This window comes from Pinus tabuliformis, chromosome J (assembly GCF_031772625.1).
Source record: "Pinus tabuliformis cultivar Carrire ecotype Pingquan chromosome J, CPIR1, whole genome shotgun sequence".
NCBI lineage: Eukaryota > Viridiplantae > Streptophyta > Pinopsida > Pinales > Pinaceae > Pinus > Pinus tabuliformis.
This window is the reverse complement of record NC_142295.1, coordinates 251,604,341-251,620,338: the sequence shown is the minus strand read 5'-3', so window position 1 is coordinate 251,620,338 and position 15,998 is coordinate 251,604,341. Positions and strand designations below refer to the sequence as shown.

At 37.6% G+C, this 15,998-nt stretch overlaps 1 protein-coding gene across 1 annotated transcript in view; it reads left to right on the top strand.

The window, feature by feature from the left end:
- LOC149226718 (valine--tRNA ligase, mitochondrial 1-like) overlaps positions 1–15,998 on the top strand; it is a 91,054-nt gene that overhangs the window by 29,080 nt on the left and 45,976 nt on the right. The window contains exons 7-10 of the mRNA XM_089380280.1: positions 14,233–14,484; positions 14,576–15,085; positions 15,251–15,354; positions 15,470–15,569. Coding sequence (XP_089236406.1) covers positions 14,233–14,484; positions 14,576–15,085; positions 15,251–15,354; positions 15,470–15,569 — 966 coding nt within the window. The remainder of the gene's footprint in view (positions 1–14,232; positions 14,485–14,575; positions 15,086–15,250; positions 15,355–15,469; positions 15,570–15,998) is intronic.

Genomic DNA, 15,998 nt, shown 5'->3' with positions numbered 1-15,998 from the left:
CAGTATTTATTTGTAGTTTTAGTTATTTATCTCTCTGTTTATTTCGGTTTATTTATCTCTTTGTTTTTTATTACCGGATCTATACCTTTCATTTCTGTGTATGCTCTTTGCTCTGCGACTGTGCGATTTGGGCAAATCAAAAAGGAAGGATTTTTCTCATGCGTATGATCTTTTTCGCCGCGCCTTAGTGTGAGCTCAGAAAATCAGAAACATTGAGGAAAATATTTAGTTTCTGGTGAAAACTAACTTCAAGCTATAAGGCTTGGTTTTTTTTTTTGCATGTCTGTGTTGGGTTGTGTGGTTTTTTGTTTTGTAGGCAAGAAGAGATTTTTCAAGTAAGCACGCACCCCAAAGCTTCAGTGACTAAAAAAAAAAAGAACCCCTTCCTCTTTTCCAAAAATTACTAACCTTTTAAATTAGCTCACTTGGTCCAAAGTTGCTTTATTGGAATAGAGGTCTTCTGTTCAAGTCTTTCTTTTTGTTGAGTTACTTTTTCAAAAAACACATGTAACTTATGTTTTAAAGTTACTTTATGTAAAAGTGTTCTCACCCATTATAAAAAGTCAGTTACTTATAATTCTAAAGTCTCTTTATCTTTTATTTAAGTTACAATTTAGTGAGTAGCTCATAAAATACCATTGTAAAAGTGACTTTCATTTATTTATAAAAGTGGGTCACATAAAATCTTTTTTTTAAGTGAGCTAATTAGATCAAGTTTGGAGGGGGGGGGGGATTTTTTTTTTAATATAACATTATCATTCACTTCCGCACATTCACACACTTCGTTGGCATCTTCAACAACTTTTCTTCAAAAAGCCATAACTTCTTCATCCGGAAGCCGTTTTTTTTTAATCAGCCTAATTTTTCGAGATCTTTCCATTGGAACATTTATTTTCAACATCTACAGCTTCAGTTTCTGTTAAAATGGAAAGTCCATGCCAAGTTATTCTTGACAACACCAACTATTTCGAATGGTGGTCCTACATTGTGGATTTACTTAGAAGTAAAGGTCTTTACAGAATAGCCTCTGGCCAAGAAACCAAACCTAAAAATGAAGATAAGGCAGCCAAATGAGAAAATAGGCAAGATCAAGCACGTGGGTTGATAGGGATGTCTATTTCTCCAGACCTTAGATTCCATATCGCAGAACTTGATACCCCTAATGAAGCAATGAAACAACTCACTAAATTTTTTGGAATTAAAAATGAGATTAGAGCCCATCAACTCGAAAATGAGTTGCTTACATTGGACCCCAATAATTTTTCTTCCATTGAAGATTTTTTGTCCAAGTTCAAGACCCTTAAACTTCTCTTGGAAGGTGTTAAGGTTAAGAAAGAAGATGGTAGCCTTGTCTATTCCATTCTTACTAAGTTGGGACTAGCCTACTCTGTGTTTGTTTCCACCTTCCATTCTACTAGAGAAGCATTTATTTCTCAAGGACAAGACTACAAGTCCCCCTCTTTTGATGCCTTTTGTGATTCTTTAATAAAAGAATAAGAAAAACTCTTATATCTTGGTCTTCTTAATCTTGGAAACTCTTCTAAGAAAGCCTTATCCGCCCAACAACAACCAAATTCAAAGAATCCTAAGAAGCAGTATCCTAAAAAGAATGGTCTTAAACCAAACAAGGGTACTAAGAAATTTCATTCTCAAAATGAAAAATCATTTCAACCAAATGATAAGGCAAATAAAAACAAAGGGAAGAAGACTGATAGACATTGCTGCTTTTGTAATCGAGATGGCCACTTAGAATCCAAATGCTTTAAGAAGATGGAAGCCTTGGAAGCAGCAATGAAGAAGCATAACATCCATTTGGAGCACTCTTCAACTTCAACTTCATCTTCAGGAATAACACTTTCTGCATGTGGTTGTCAAGCACCTCGGTCTGGTTATGCACTAAATGTATCTTCTTCTTCTCATTCTCATGAGTGGCTCATTGATTCTGGAGCGTCTTATCACATGGCCAAAAACAAAGCCATGTTTTCTTCTTTAAATGATTGTAACACCAAAAATATATTTGTTGGTGATGATAGATCTCGTAGTGTTGTAGGGCCTGGAACTGTTCATCTAGACAATGGTCAATTTAATGATGTATTATGTGTTCTAACCTTATCTTGCAACCTTCTATCTGTATATCAGATAACTCATTCAGGTGAAGGTAAAATCGTTGAATTTTCACCTCACGATGTTGTAACTAAGGACCTAAGAGATCCTAGACAGATTTTAGCTACTGGCATCGTTGATGATTCTACAAGGTTGTATAAGTTTAACAACTTTGGGTCATCAAATCTTCCCTCGATATTTGTTGATCATAATGATGAAGTGAGCAAACATTGGCATAAGCGATTTGGTCACTTAAACTATCGCTCCCTTCAGAATCTATGTAAAGAAAATATGGTGACAGGTGTTGCAATGGTATCTTGCAGAGATGGTGTTTGTTTCGGATGTACTCGGAAAAAATCATTGGGGTAGTTTTGAAAAATGTGCCTCTTGGCACGCCTCAGCCCCTTTACAACTTGTGCATAGTGATTTATGTGGTCCACTTCCAGTTGTTTTATTCTCTGGCTACAAGTATTTCTTAACTTTCATTGATGATTTCTCCAGACACACTTGGGTATACTTCTTAAAACTCAAGAGTGAAGTATTTAACATGTTCTTGGCCTTTAAGACCTTCATTGAAAAAGAATCTGGACATCAAATTCTTAAGCTAAGATCTGATAATGGCGAAGAATATGTTAACAAAAAATTCACCAACTTTTGCACTGAGCATGGAATTCAAATGCAACATACTGTTCCATATACTCCACAACAAAATGGTGTAGCTGAAAGGAAGAATCACACCTTAAAGGAAATGGCTAATTGTATGCTTCAATCTAAAGGACTTAGTCTTAATTTTTGGGCAGAAGCAATTAACTGTGCAAATTACATAGTAAATCACACTCCTATTAAGGTTTTAAAGAATATCACTCCAGAAGAAGCATGGAGCTCAATTAAATCAAATGTAATTCACTTTCGTGTTTTTGGAAGTGAAGCATGGGCCCATATTCCAGATGAGAAACATAAAGCTTTAGAACCTAAGAGTGAAAAATGTATTTTTGTTGGATATTTTGAAGATGTCAAAGGATATAGACTTATTCCACTTAAGTCCAAAAATGTTATCATTAGAAGAGATGTAAAGTTTGCTAAAAATATATCAGCCTATGAGCCTAGTTCGGTGGATGTGCCACCTCTCTCTATCCCTTCTACTTCTGAAAATATTTCTTCTTTAGATAATGACAGCGAGGATGACAATCCTCCCCCAACTTCTCAGGATCCTCCTTCAGCTCCTCAGCTTCCAAAATGGGTCCATGCTACTTGGGATGCAGTAGGTGCTCTTGCCGGTGATCCTACAGACCAACGACATACACGTTCTCAGTTCGATAGAGTCTCTTCTTTACTAGCTCAAGCTTCAGTGAATTATGATCCTGACACCTTTGCAGAAGCTTCAGGCCATCTAGATTGGGACGCAACTATGAATGAAGAATATCGTTCATTATTGGTAAATGATACATGCGATCTTGTTCCTCTTCCAAAGGGACGAAAACTTGTTAGATGCAAATGGGTTTACAGAACCAAGTATGGACTAGATGGAAAAGTTGATAAACATAAAGCTCGTCTTGTTGCTAGGGGTTTTTCACAAGTTGAAGGCATTGATTATACTGAAACCTTCTCCCCTGTTGCCAAAATGAACTCTATCTGCCTTGTTCTTTCCCTTGCTGCCTCTTTCAAATGGGAAGTCCACTAGATGGATGTTAAATCTGCCTTCTTGCATGGGGACTTGCATGAGGAAATCTATATGGAACAACCTACTGGCTTTATACAAACAGACTCCAGCCTTGTATGTCGGCTTAAGAAATCCCTTTGTGATCTCAAGCAAGCCCTCGGGCTTGGTATGCAAAAATGGATAGCTTTCTTTTAGATTCTAACAATACCGTCAACACCAAGAAAGTGGGCAAGTCTCTTATCATTCTTGTTCTTTATGTTGATGATCTTATCCTTACTGGTAGTGATCCCAACCTTATAAACCATGTGAAGTCCAGCCTTAAAAAGAAGTTTGAAATGACAGACTTAGGACACTTGCATTATTTTCTTGGTCTTCAAGTCTTGCAATCCAAGGAAGGTATTTCCCTTTCCCAGTGATTTTAGTCACTTGTACTTCCCCTGAAGTTGATGCTACCTTATACCGTCAACTTGTAGGAAAACTTTTGTATCTAACCCATACTCATCTTGACCTTTCCTTTGCTGTTGGCCTTATTGCTCGGTTTATGCAAAACCCACATGAAAGTCATTGGAAAGCAGCTAAAAGAATACTTTGTTATGTTCGAGGTACAGATTAGTTTGGGATTGATTATAGTGCAGAAGCATCTCCTCTATTGGTTGGTTTCACTGATTCCGATTGGGCTGGTGACCTTGATGATAGGAAGTCTACTGCCAGTTATGTCTTCACTCTTGGTTCTGGACCTATTACATGGGCTTGCAAGAAACAAAGTGCCATCTCTCTTTCTTCAGTAGAAGCAGAGTATCGTGGCGCTGTAGAAGCTAGTAAGGAAGCCCTATGGCTTCATCAGATCCTGTCAGAGTTCGGTTTTCAGCAGCAACATCCGACTACACTTTGGTGTGATAATCAAAGTGCCATTCAACTATGCAAAGATTCAGTCCAACGTCAGTGCAACAAACACATTGAACTACACATGCACTAGCTCATTCATGACCATGTTCTTAAAGTGCAATATTGTTCAACAGATGATCAAGTTGCAAACATCTTTACAAAAGCTCTCATAGAGGCGAAGTTTACTAAACTTCGAGTTATGGTTGGAGTTCAGGAAGTTGTCACTAAGGGGGGATAGGCTCTAATGCCTCCTTCCTTCTCCTATTGTGTCATATTTGTACATCTTTCAATCCTATCCCAAATTGTTCTTGGGGGGGATGTTAGGATATGCAGACACATAGGAAATAATTAAGTATAACTTGGTCTAGTGTAGAGTTAGGTAAAGTGTGTTTCTTTACTATGTACTTTTGTAATGTACAATCCGACAGTCATGATATGTTCTAGACATGAAGTGATCCGATGGTTCATTCTCTCCTTGGTATTACCGACACTTGATCTGTGGCTTAACACCCGATTGGTCCATGATCTCTATTTAAAGAGCATGGAGGGTCATTTGTAGGGTGACCGTTCATGAGAGAAGCTTATGTAAATTTTCTTTCTATTATTAATAAATTGCCTGAAGTGGCCGCATTGGCTCAGGCTGTGGACTGTTTCCCTCTTTGAGGGTTTTAATCACGTCAACAATACTGGTGTATTGATCTGTGATCTGTTTGTGAGCGGTGTCCTTTGGTGTTCTATTTGAGGAACTTAGCCTGTAAATTCCTACATAATTCAAACAAATCTCTCCCGGATTTGGGGAAAAATTGACCGGAAAATATGCTTGGAAAAACACCAAAACATAAAACAGTGAGACTATGACATATGTTAGGGTCATGTTCACGTGACCTCATTTCACCATGAAACCCTTTTTCCAAACCTGTCTTTGTAAAGGGAATGCTTACTTGGCCTTGCTTGAGTGCCAGTGTTTCCAGTTGCATTTTTAGGACATCCTTAGAGAGATGTACCTTTTTGATACTATCATCAAACTCACTATTCTATATGGAGTTGATGTTTGGATTGATTTTGTGCTCTATAAATTGGGCATTGTTGAGATGGTGTAGTTTTTTATTATACAACACACAATCCATTGCAAACAGATGGTCCCCTAGGCCATTGTTCAAGGTGGGTTTGGGGCCCATGCTCTAGGCCTGGAAAACATTTGAAGACTTGTTTTCTTCCTTCACAAGGTTATTACTTCGTGGGACTTGACTTCTAGCCTGTACAACTATCCTATCTTGCTTTCTTCTCTGAGGAGATTGACTTTTTTTGGGTGTAGACAGCTCGTTCTTAGAGGCCACTGCATTTCTCTAGTTACCCTTTGGATGCCTGTAGCATAAAAACTATGCTAAAGCACGAAAGACTGATAGCTTGTAAACTTGAATGTTAAAATACATAGAAGGTATTTAAAAATAATAATTTATTATTATATAAAAATGTATAAGATGATTTTGAATATACAATGAGGCTCTGCTTTTATACCTCAGCAGGTGACCTTTCGTGAATGGGCATGTCTTTTAGACATGCCTTTTCACTTAATTTAATGACTAATTAACCTAAATAATATTTAATTATTTAATATTTATATTTATTTTATTTAGCTAATTGTTATGAATTATATTCATAACATAGCCTCTCCCTTCGGAAGCTTTGTCCTCAAAGCTTTAATACTGGGGTTTTCTTCACTTAGTTGTTGTCGATGTATACAACTTGGTCATTGATTCGTCAGGTAGCTTATCAGTACTATTTCCTTGGATTTTTTTTTGCAAGTATATATCCTTGATTGTTAATTGAATTCTCGTTATAGTGGCCAAAGCAATTTATTCATTGTAGCTGTAGATGCCCTTCACTCAACAAAGTTCAAAGATGTATACAATTAATGATAAACAGGGTTCTCAAACGAGCATTTATCGCCATCAGGCTTTAACGAGCAATGTAACAAACATCTCCATCACAAATTACTCCACCGAGTTTACTGCTTTCGTCAATCGCAACATCTGTGTCTTCTTCAGAACCTTCGTCAATCGCAGCATCTGCACCTTCTCTAGAGGGTTTATCAGTGGCATCTTCGTCTTCTTCATCTTCTCCATAATTGTCATCAGTGGTATATTGATCTTTGTCGAGGGTATCCTTTGGTTCTCCATGTTCTTCGAATTCCTTCTTCAGCGTTTCAAGACGCGCTTCAGTAAAGGGATAGGCCTTGGATCGGCAATCGAGTATGGCATCTGTGGAATTTGACACCTCCTTCCCATCTGGATCAACCACAATGAAGGATGGAATGTCATCTCGGCCGTAAAGTTTGTCTACACTGTCCCTTGTTTTATCTCCAAATGGAAGAGCCAACCATGGCATGGTTCTGTGGTATTTTTCAAAAGCCTTTTGATTTCGGTCCCAAGACAGGAAAACAATCTCTAATTCTTCCCCTCTTTCCTTCAGTTTGTTGTATACGTTTACAAGCTTGAGAGTGAAACTTCTGCAGGGATGACACCAATAAGAAGAGAAATACAAACCAACTGTCTTACCCACAATCTTAGATACCAGGACCTGGGCACCTCCATTCTTGATGACGAAGTTGCGCTTATCAGACACCAAGATTGAACCCAGAGTCTTTGCTTCTCTTTTGGCTTTCTTTTCGGCCTCAAGCGCATCTAGTCGCTCTTTATTAAATGGGTAAGCTCGGCCACCATATTGTCGTATAACGTCCATTGGACTCATCTCAAGTGTTTTCCTGTGTATATACCGAGACCGCATAAACCGACGACAACCCTTCATGTTGACCTTCGAGCAGGGGCCACGTCGTTTGACAGCGGGGATGACACATTTTTGAATAGTGTGGTGTCCACACAGTAAATTGCCAACTAGAACGCCTGTCCACCCATTCTGATACCATTTGCCGAGGCAAACATGGACAATGGCAGACAGAGGGATGGAATACGAAATGGACAGAAATAGGAATGCGGAATGGCCAACAGAAAGGTTGCAGCAGACGGCAGGGGGGCAACATTGTCGGTGTGGTCGGGCAGGGTCTGTCCAAAATAATCAAATAGCAGCATCAATATATCATTTATCCACCAGTCCTCACAGCTTTCCACAAAAATCTCTTCGTTTAGCTGATATTTTGTTTCAAAAAGGCCCATCAGCACCCTCATAGAAATAGCCTCAACGCAGTTGTTTACAATAAGCATTTCTTCAGCTAGAGGATGAAGATTTTTACAGTTCAGAGCACTTCAATCGCGTCTTCTTGGTTTTTCAGTGTTACTTGGTTGAAATAAAACTCGCTTTGCTTGCAAATATTACCTCTGCAATACTCTTCCGTCATCTCTAAAAACTCCGCATTACATCTTAGAGCAGCAATGTTGAATGGATTCATGAGAATCGAGGAGCCATAGCAGTAAGCTACTATCATTTCTAATTGCCCAGTATGCATATCTTGTATCTTCCAAGATCCTAAATCTGGTTGACCATTTTTCTTATCGCCCACAAACACCAAATATATTATTCCCTTCCCCCATTCTAACACATGCCTCAGCTTGAATGCGACATGAGGAAGCATGTGAGGAAAATCCCAGGAAGTAAGCAGCTGATTAATCTGCCTCTTGGTATTTGCATCTAACAATTCCGTGCCAACAAAATGTTGCAGCTGGAAGAACTCACATAGTGTAGCGGCAATGGCAGCAAATTGGTAAAAGCCTCTAGAAACTTTCGTGCTTGTTCCACCTTCAAATCCACGGGGCCGCTTTCTTCTGCCTTTCTCTTCCTAGTTGAGAACTCCATTTCTTGGTCTGAATTCAAATTCCTCTCTTCTCTACTGAGCACTTTCACTATATCCTCTTGTATAAATTCTATATCTCCAAAAACTTGTTTTTTCTCAGGAGCCACCAATGGTAGATTTTTATCAACATCTTTTTTCAACAAGTATAAATCTAATATCCTTTCATTGTCAATATCTACAACAACTTGCTCTTTCTCCGGAGTCACAAATGGTAGTTTTTCATTAACAACTTCTTCTTCATTGTTATGATATTGTACATCTCCTTGTTTCTCAAGATAGTCCTTATCTTGATCTTGTTCAGCTTCATCAAAATCAACATTTTGATCGAATTCTTCTTCTTTTTCTTCTTCCACATTTCCCTTTCGACATGCTTTAACTTCTGCAATTGATTTTTTTAAATGCCGAAATGCTTCTTGAATTTCACTAAAATGTTCATTGTATTCAGGACGTCAATGTAATGACACATTGTGTGACGAACAACGTTCAAAGGCCCGCATGATTGTATTGTGTGCCGTGGCTTTTGATACCACTGTAGCATAAAAACTATGCTGAAGCATGAAAGACTGATAGCTTGTAAACTTGAATGTTAAAATACACAGAAGGTATTTAAAAATAATAATTTATTATTATATAAAAATGTATAAGATGATTTTGAATATACAATGAGGCTCTGCTTTTATACCTCAGTAGGTGACCTTTCATGAATGGGCATGTCTTTTAGACATGCCTTTTCACTTAATTTAATGACTAATTAACCTGAATAATATTTAATTATTTAATATTTATATTTATTTTATTTAGCTAATTGTTATGAATTATATTCATAACATAGCCTCTCCCTTCAGAAGCTTTGTCCTCAAAGCTTTAATACTGGGGTTTTCTTCACTTAGTCTCTGTCGATGTATACAATTTGGTCATTGATTCGTCAGGTAGCTTATCTTAGTCTCTGTCGATGTATACAATTTGGTCATTGATTCGTCAGGTAGCTTATCCGTACTATTTCCTTGGATTTTTTTCACAAGTACATATCCTTGATTGTCAATTGAATTCTCGTTATAGTGGCCAAAGCAATTTATTCATTGTAGCTGTAGATGCCCTTCACTCAACAAAGTTCAAAGATGTATACAATTAATGATAAACAGGGTTCTCAAATGAGCATTTATCGCCATTAGGCTTTAACGAGCAATGTAACAAACATCTCCATCACAAATTACTCCACTGAGTTTACTGCTCTCGTCAATCGCAGCATTTGTGTCTTCTTCAGAACCTTCGTCAATCACAGCATTCGCACCTTCTTCAGAGGGTTTATCAGTGGCATCTTCGTCTTCTTCGTCTTCTCTATAACTGTCATCAGTGGTATATTGATCTTCGTCAAGGGTATCCTTTGGTTTTCCATGTTCTTCGAATTCCTTCTTCAGCGTTTCAAGACGTGCTTCAGTAAAGGGATAGGCCTTGGATCCGCAGTCGAGTATGGCATTTGTGGAATTTGACACCTCCTTCTCATCTGGATCAACCACAATGAAGGATGGAATGTCATCTCGGCCGTAAAGTCTGTCTACACTGTCCCTTGTTTTATCTCCAAATGGAAGAGCCAACCATTGCATGGTTCTGTGGTATTTTTCAAAAGCCTTTTGATTTCGGTCCCTAGACAAGAAAACAATCTCTAATCCTTCCCCTCTTTCCTTCAGTTTGTTGTATACGTTTACAAGCTTGAGAGTGAAACATCTGCAGGGACGACACCAATTAGAAGAGAAATACAAACCAACTGTCTTACCCACAATCTCTGATACCAGGACCTGGGCAACTCCATTCTTGATGACGAAGTTGCGCTTGTCAGACACCAAGATCGAACCCAGAGTCTTTGCTTCTCTTTTGGCTTTCTTTTCGGCCTCAAGCGCATCTAGTCGTTCTTTATTAAATGGGTAAGCTCGGCCACCATATTGTCGTATAACGTCCATTGGACTCATCTCAAGTGTTTCCTTTTGTATATACCGAGACCGCATAAACCGACGACAACCCTTCATGTTGACCTTAGAGCAGGGGCCACGTCGTTTGACAGTGGGGACGAGACATTTTTGAATAGTGTGGTGTCTGCACAGTAAATTTCCAACTAGAACGCCTGTCCACCCATTCTGATACCATTTGCCGAGGCAAACATGGACAATGGTAGACAGAGGGATGGAATACGAAATGGACAGAAATAGGAATGCAGAACAACGAACAGAAAAGGTTGCAACAGACGGCAGGGGGGCAACATTGTCGGTGTGGTCGGGCAGGGTCTTTTGTCCAAAATGATCAAACAACAACGTCAATAGATCATTTATCCACCAGTCCTCACAACTTTCCACAAAAATCTCTTCGTTTAGCTGATATTTTGTTTCAAAAAGGCCCATCAGTACCCTCATAGAAATAGTCTCAACGCAACTGTTTACAATAAGCATTTCTTCAGCCATAGGATGAAGATTTTTACAGTTTCAGAGCACTTCAATCGCGTCTTCCTGGTTTTTCAGTGTTACTTGGTTGAATTAAATCTCGCTTTGCTTGCAAAGATTACCTCTGCAATACTCTTCCGTCATCTCTAAAAACTCCGCAGTGCATCTTAGAGCAGCAATGTTGAATGGATTTATGAGAATCGAGGAGCCGTAGCAGTAAGCTGTTATCATTTCTAATCGCCCAGTATACATATCTTATATCTTCCAAGATCCTAAATCAGGTTGATCATTTTTCTTATCTTCCTCAAACACCAAATATATTATTCCCTTCCCCCATTCTAACACATGCCTCAGCTTGAATGTGACATGAGGAAGCGTGTGAGGAAAATCCCAGGAAGTAAGCAGCTGATTAATCTGCCTCTTGGTATTTACATCTAACAATTCCGTGCCAACAAAATGTTACGGTTGGAAGGGAATCGAACTCACAAAGTGTAGCGGCAATGGCAGCATTGGTAGCAAATTGGTAAAAGCCTCTAGAATCTTCCGTGCTTGTTCCACCTTCAAGTCCACGGGGCCGTTTTCTTCTGCCTTTCTCTTCCTAGATGAGAACTCCATTTCTTGGTCTAAATTCAAATTCCTCTCTTCTCTACTGAGCACTTTCACTATATCCTCTTGTATAAATTCTATATCTCCAAAAACTTGTTTTTTCTCAAGAGCCACCAACGACAGATTTTTATCAACATCTTTTTTCAACAAGTATAAATCTAATATCCTTTCATTGTCGATATCTACAACAACCTGCTCTTTCTCCGGAGTCACAAATGGTAGTTTTTCATTAACGACTTCTTCTTCATTATTATGATATTGTATATCTCCTTGTTTCTCAAGATAGTCCTTATCTTGATCTTGTTCAGCTTCATCAAAATCAACATTTTGATCGAATTTTTCTTCTTTTTCTTCTTCCACATTTCCCTTTCGACATGCTTTAACTTCTGCAATTGATTTTTTTAAATGCTGAAATGCTTCTTGAATTTCACTAAAATGTTCACTGTATTCAGGACTTGAATGTAATAACACATTGTGTGACGAACAATGTGCCATGGCTTTGATACCACTGTAGCATAAAAACTATGCTGAAGCACAAAACTCTGATAGCTTGTAAACTTGAATGTTAAAATACACAGAAGGTATTTAAAAATAATGATTTATTATTATATAAAAATGTATAAAATGATTTTGAATATACAATGAGGCTTTGCTTTTATACCTCAGCAGGTGACCTTTCGTGAATGGGCATGTCTTTTAGACATGCCTTTTCACTTAATTTAATGACTAATTAACCTGAATAATAATTAATTATTTAATATTTATATTTATTTTATTTAGCTAATTGTTACGAATTATATTCATAACAATGCCCTAGTCATCTCCTCCCTACCTAAGGAGAGATCAACAATGTAGTTAGGGATGAAATCTAACGAGCATACATTCAGAGCACCTGGGTCCTTTCCACTTTTGGCCCCAAGATGGTATTTTGCTATTAGCACTTCATGTAAATAAAGGATGGTCTCATTGTTTTTTCATGGCCCTTGTATCCCCCTTGACTAGTTGCAGGTTTGCTCTCACCATCTCTAGATCAAGGTAGACCATCGCATCCCATGGTTCAAGTTTATTTGTCAACTTTGCCATATCTAGGAGATCAAGTTCAAAGAGCACCTTGTTTTTATGTGTCCCGTACACTAAAATTTGGAGGAGGATAAACTGCTTCTTTCAGGCAGTTCCCTTCTGATTTTCTTTTTCTACCCTAACTAGAGATGCCTTACATTATACATCCAAGAGGCAATGGTTCACAAATGAGAGATTTTGTGTGACCACTGCACACTGAATAGTGTTAGGCTTCTCACTTCTCTTTCAGCCTACCTCCACTGCCAGAGGCAGATATAGATGGACTCTTCACTCAATCCTATTGGTGGCAGAAAATTGAGACAATGAACGTCCATCCACTGGATTGATGTACATCCTACCTATTATTTTGTATCATGCCATGGTCTTTTATATGTGTGTCACAGCAGCACATCAGCAGCACTACTGCTTGTTTTTCTCTTTCTTTATGTTATTCTCAACATTTTCTAGGAGCTGCGCTTGCACTCCCTTATTGTATTCATACTGAGTGTACTCTTCATCAGTCCCATTGGCCTACATTTTTGGTCATTTGTTGGACATTAATAAAAATATCTTATATTATTATATCAAAGCTAGACCAGCACCATACAGAGTACTACTGAGGAGGTCCGCTCATGTAACAATTTTTTTATTTGTTCTTTCCGTACTTTTGGGAGGATGCCATGATGCTTTGCATTGGTCCCTCACAAGGATAGATGGAGACACGTATACTTTTTGTTCCTCTTCGTCATCTACCTCTATTTCTACTTATGATATTGATATCAGCTAGGGCATAATGCTTCTTAGTGTTCTCTTCCTCTCTGGTACCTAGATCCTGCTGTTCTCCTTTTTATTATTAGCCGTACCTTTTCTTTTGTGTCAGCCTTTTTACCGTCTAGGAGTTTTCTATACGGCCCCATAGTCTATGGACGGTTGGTTGTACACTAGTCCCTTTGACCTTTTCCTTGGTCATTAATAAAATTATCTTCTCCTCTCTGAAACAAGATAATAGATTACATTGGAAGGTACCTCCTTTTTACCCAGTTTGATATTTAGAGGTGCAGATTCTTTTATCTATGAGATGTAGAGGTTGGATGTGACTTCTTTGCATTGGATGCTAAAAATCATAGTTGGGAAACTTTTTTGTTGCATAACTTGTTGCTTCAATGCATTATGTTGAGTTGAAACTTTCAATTAGCTAATCTCTAAGATATTACACTTAATATCAGAAGCATGAGTCTTGAATGAATCCATATTTTTTATAGACTTTATTTATTTTGATTGAAGTCTTTCACAACTTACAATATATTGCTCTAAATTACGTTGATGTTTTCAATGACTCATAACGATCTTTAACGTCCTTTTACATATGTGTTCCCTTGTCTGTTAAAAAATGATTTTATGATGTTTTACATAAATTTGTCTTGCATTGCCCCTGTAACCTTAAATTGGAATTTCAATTTCAATATCTTCTATCTCTTCTATCAATATTATAATTTCTCTGCTGTTAAATTATACTCCATGTTGTAGCTTTACAACTATGATGACTTTTTGAAGATACCATATGTAGGAGCATATATTCTAGAAAATTTTGAGGTTCTTTGAAAATATCATATTGTGGATTTATAGATTCACATTTGGCTTTCTTCCTGAAATTAAACTCATAAAGTTATTTGATACAGGTTTATTTGCATCCAATGGTACGTGATGCACATGGTCGTAAAATGTCCAAGTCATTAGGCAATGTGATTGATCCTTTGGAAGTCATAAATGGTATAATATTGGAGGATCTGCATAAAAGGCTGGAGCAGGGTAATTTAGATAGAAATGAACTTGACATTGCAAAAGCAGGACAAAAGCAAGACTTTCCAAATGGCATAGCAGAGTGTGGGACAGATGCCCTCCGTTTTTCTCTTGTGGCCTACACTGCTCAGGTATTTTGGTGCCAGTCTTGAATTGTAATAGGTTATATTATAGTATTATTAGTTGGAGCTTAGCCGTGTATGTTTTGAAATTATTGTGCAGTCAGATAAAATAAATTTGGATATCCAGCGGGTAGTTGGTTATCGGCATTGGTGTAATAAACTATGGAATGCTATCCGCTTTGCTATGCTCAACTTGGGAACAGATTTTTTGCCTTCTGAGAATTTGGATGTGAAATCTCTGCCATGTGGTTGCAAGTGGATACTTTCTGTTCTAAATAAAGCTATCTCAAAGACTGTCACAAGCATGGAAGTATATGATTTCTCCAGTGCAACCAATGCAGTTTACTCGTGGTGGCAATATCAATTATGTGATGTTTTTATTGAGATAATTAAGCCAGTCATGTCGGCAGATGATAATAATTCAACATCAGCATCAGTAAAACTCATTACAAGGGATACATTATGGATATGCCTGGATAATGGATTGCGGTTATTGCATCCGTTCATGCCCTTTGTTACTGAAGAGTTATGGCAACGCTTACCCCAAAGACTAGGGGATACCTCAAGGAAAGAATCAATTATGATTTCTGATTATCCTACAGTCGTCGAGGTTTGCAATGCAAATCTTTTAATGTTTGTATTAGTTTGAAGGAATCTCTTATATTTCAATATTTTTTTAGCAACTTTGTTCAAGTTTGCCTTTTTAACATATTTGTAGAAATGTTATAGACATTAAATAGTTGTAGATCTTCTTGATGTTTCTTGTGTATTGCAGGAGTGGACAGATGATGAAATTGAATCACAGATGGTTCTTATTGAATCATCAGTAAGGTCAATAAGATCTCTTCGAATGGCTTATTTATTACTTCCAAAGCAAAGGTATGCAGAGGAATTTTACAATCATGTCCACATTATAATATTCTTTTTTTATATTTGCCATTAAGATGAGCTTTATTTTGGAATATTTTGGTCTAAGAGGACATTCTCATGCCAGGCCAGAGGCTTTCCTTCTATGCAAAACAGATGAAGTGGCCACAGTAGTCGAAAAGGGTGCTACAGAGATTTGCACGCTTGCTTCCTTAGCATCACTGAAGGTACAGCTACACTGAAACTTGTATTTTTTATTCAATGTCCTGTTGAGCTTGTCAAATTCCATAATTATTATTTGTTAGGTCGGGGTTAATGATTAACTTACTAATAAAACATTTATGTGGGTAATTGACATTGTTTTTGCTTTTCACTTAGTGGTTATTGATTATTATAAAGCTTGTTAAAATTTATGCATGCATCTACTCAGAGAAAATTTATGCATTTTGATTGATATTCATTTCAATGGATTAATCCATATATATTTTAATTCCTTTATGTTTTACTTCAGTGAGGGAAAATTTGTGTAAGAAAGCTGAGGTTTTCTGAAGCCAGAAACTTAGCCTGATTTTATGATTTTTATCCCTAACATTTTCCTGAATTTCCAAAGTAAAACCCCAACAATGATTTCAGGGAAGGAAGATGGAAGGAGGTGG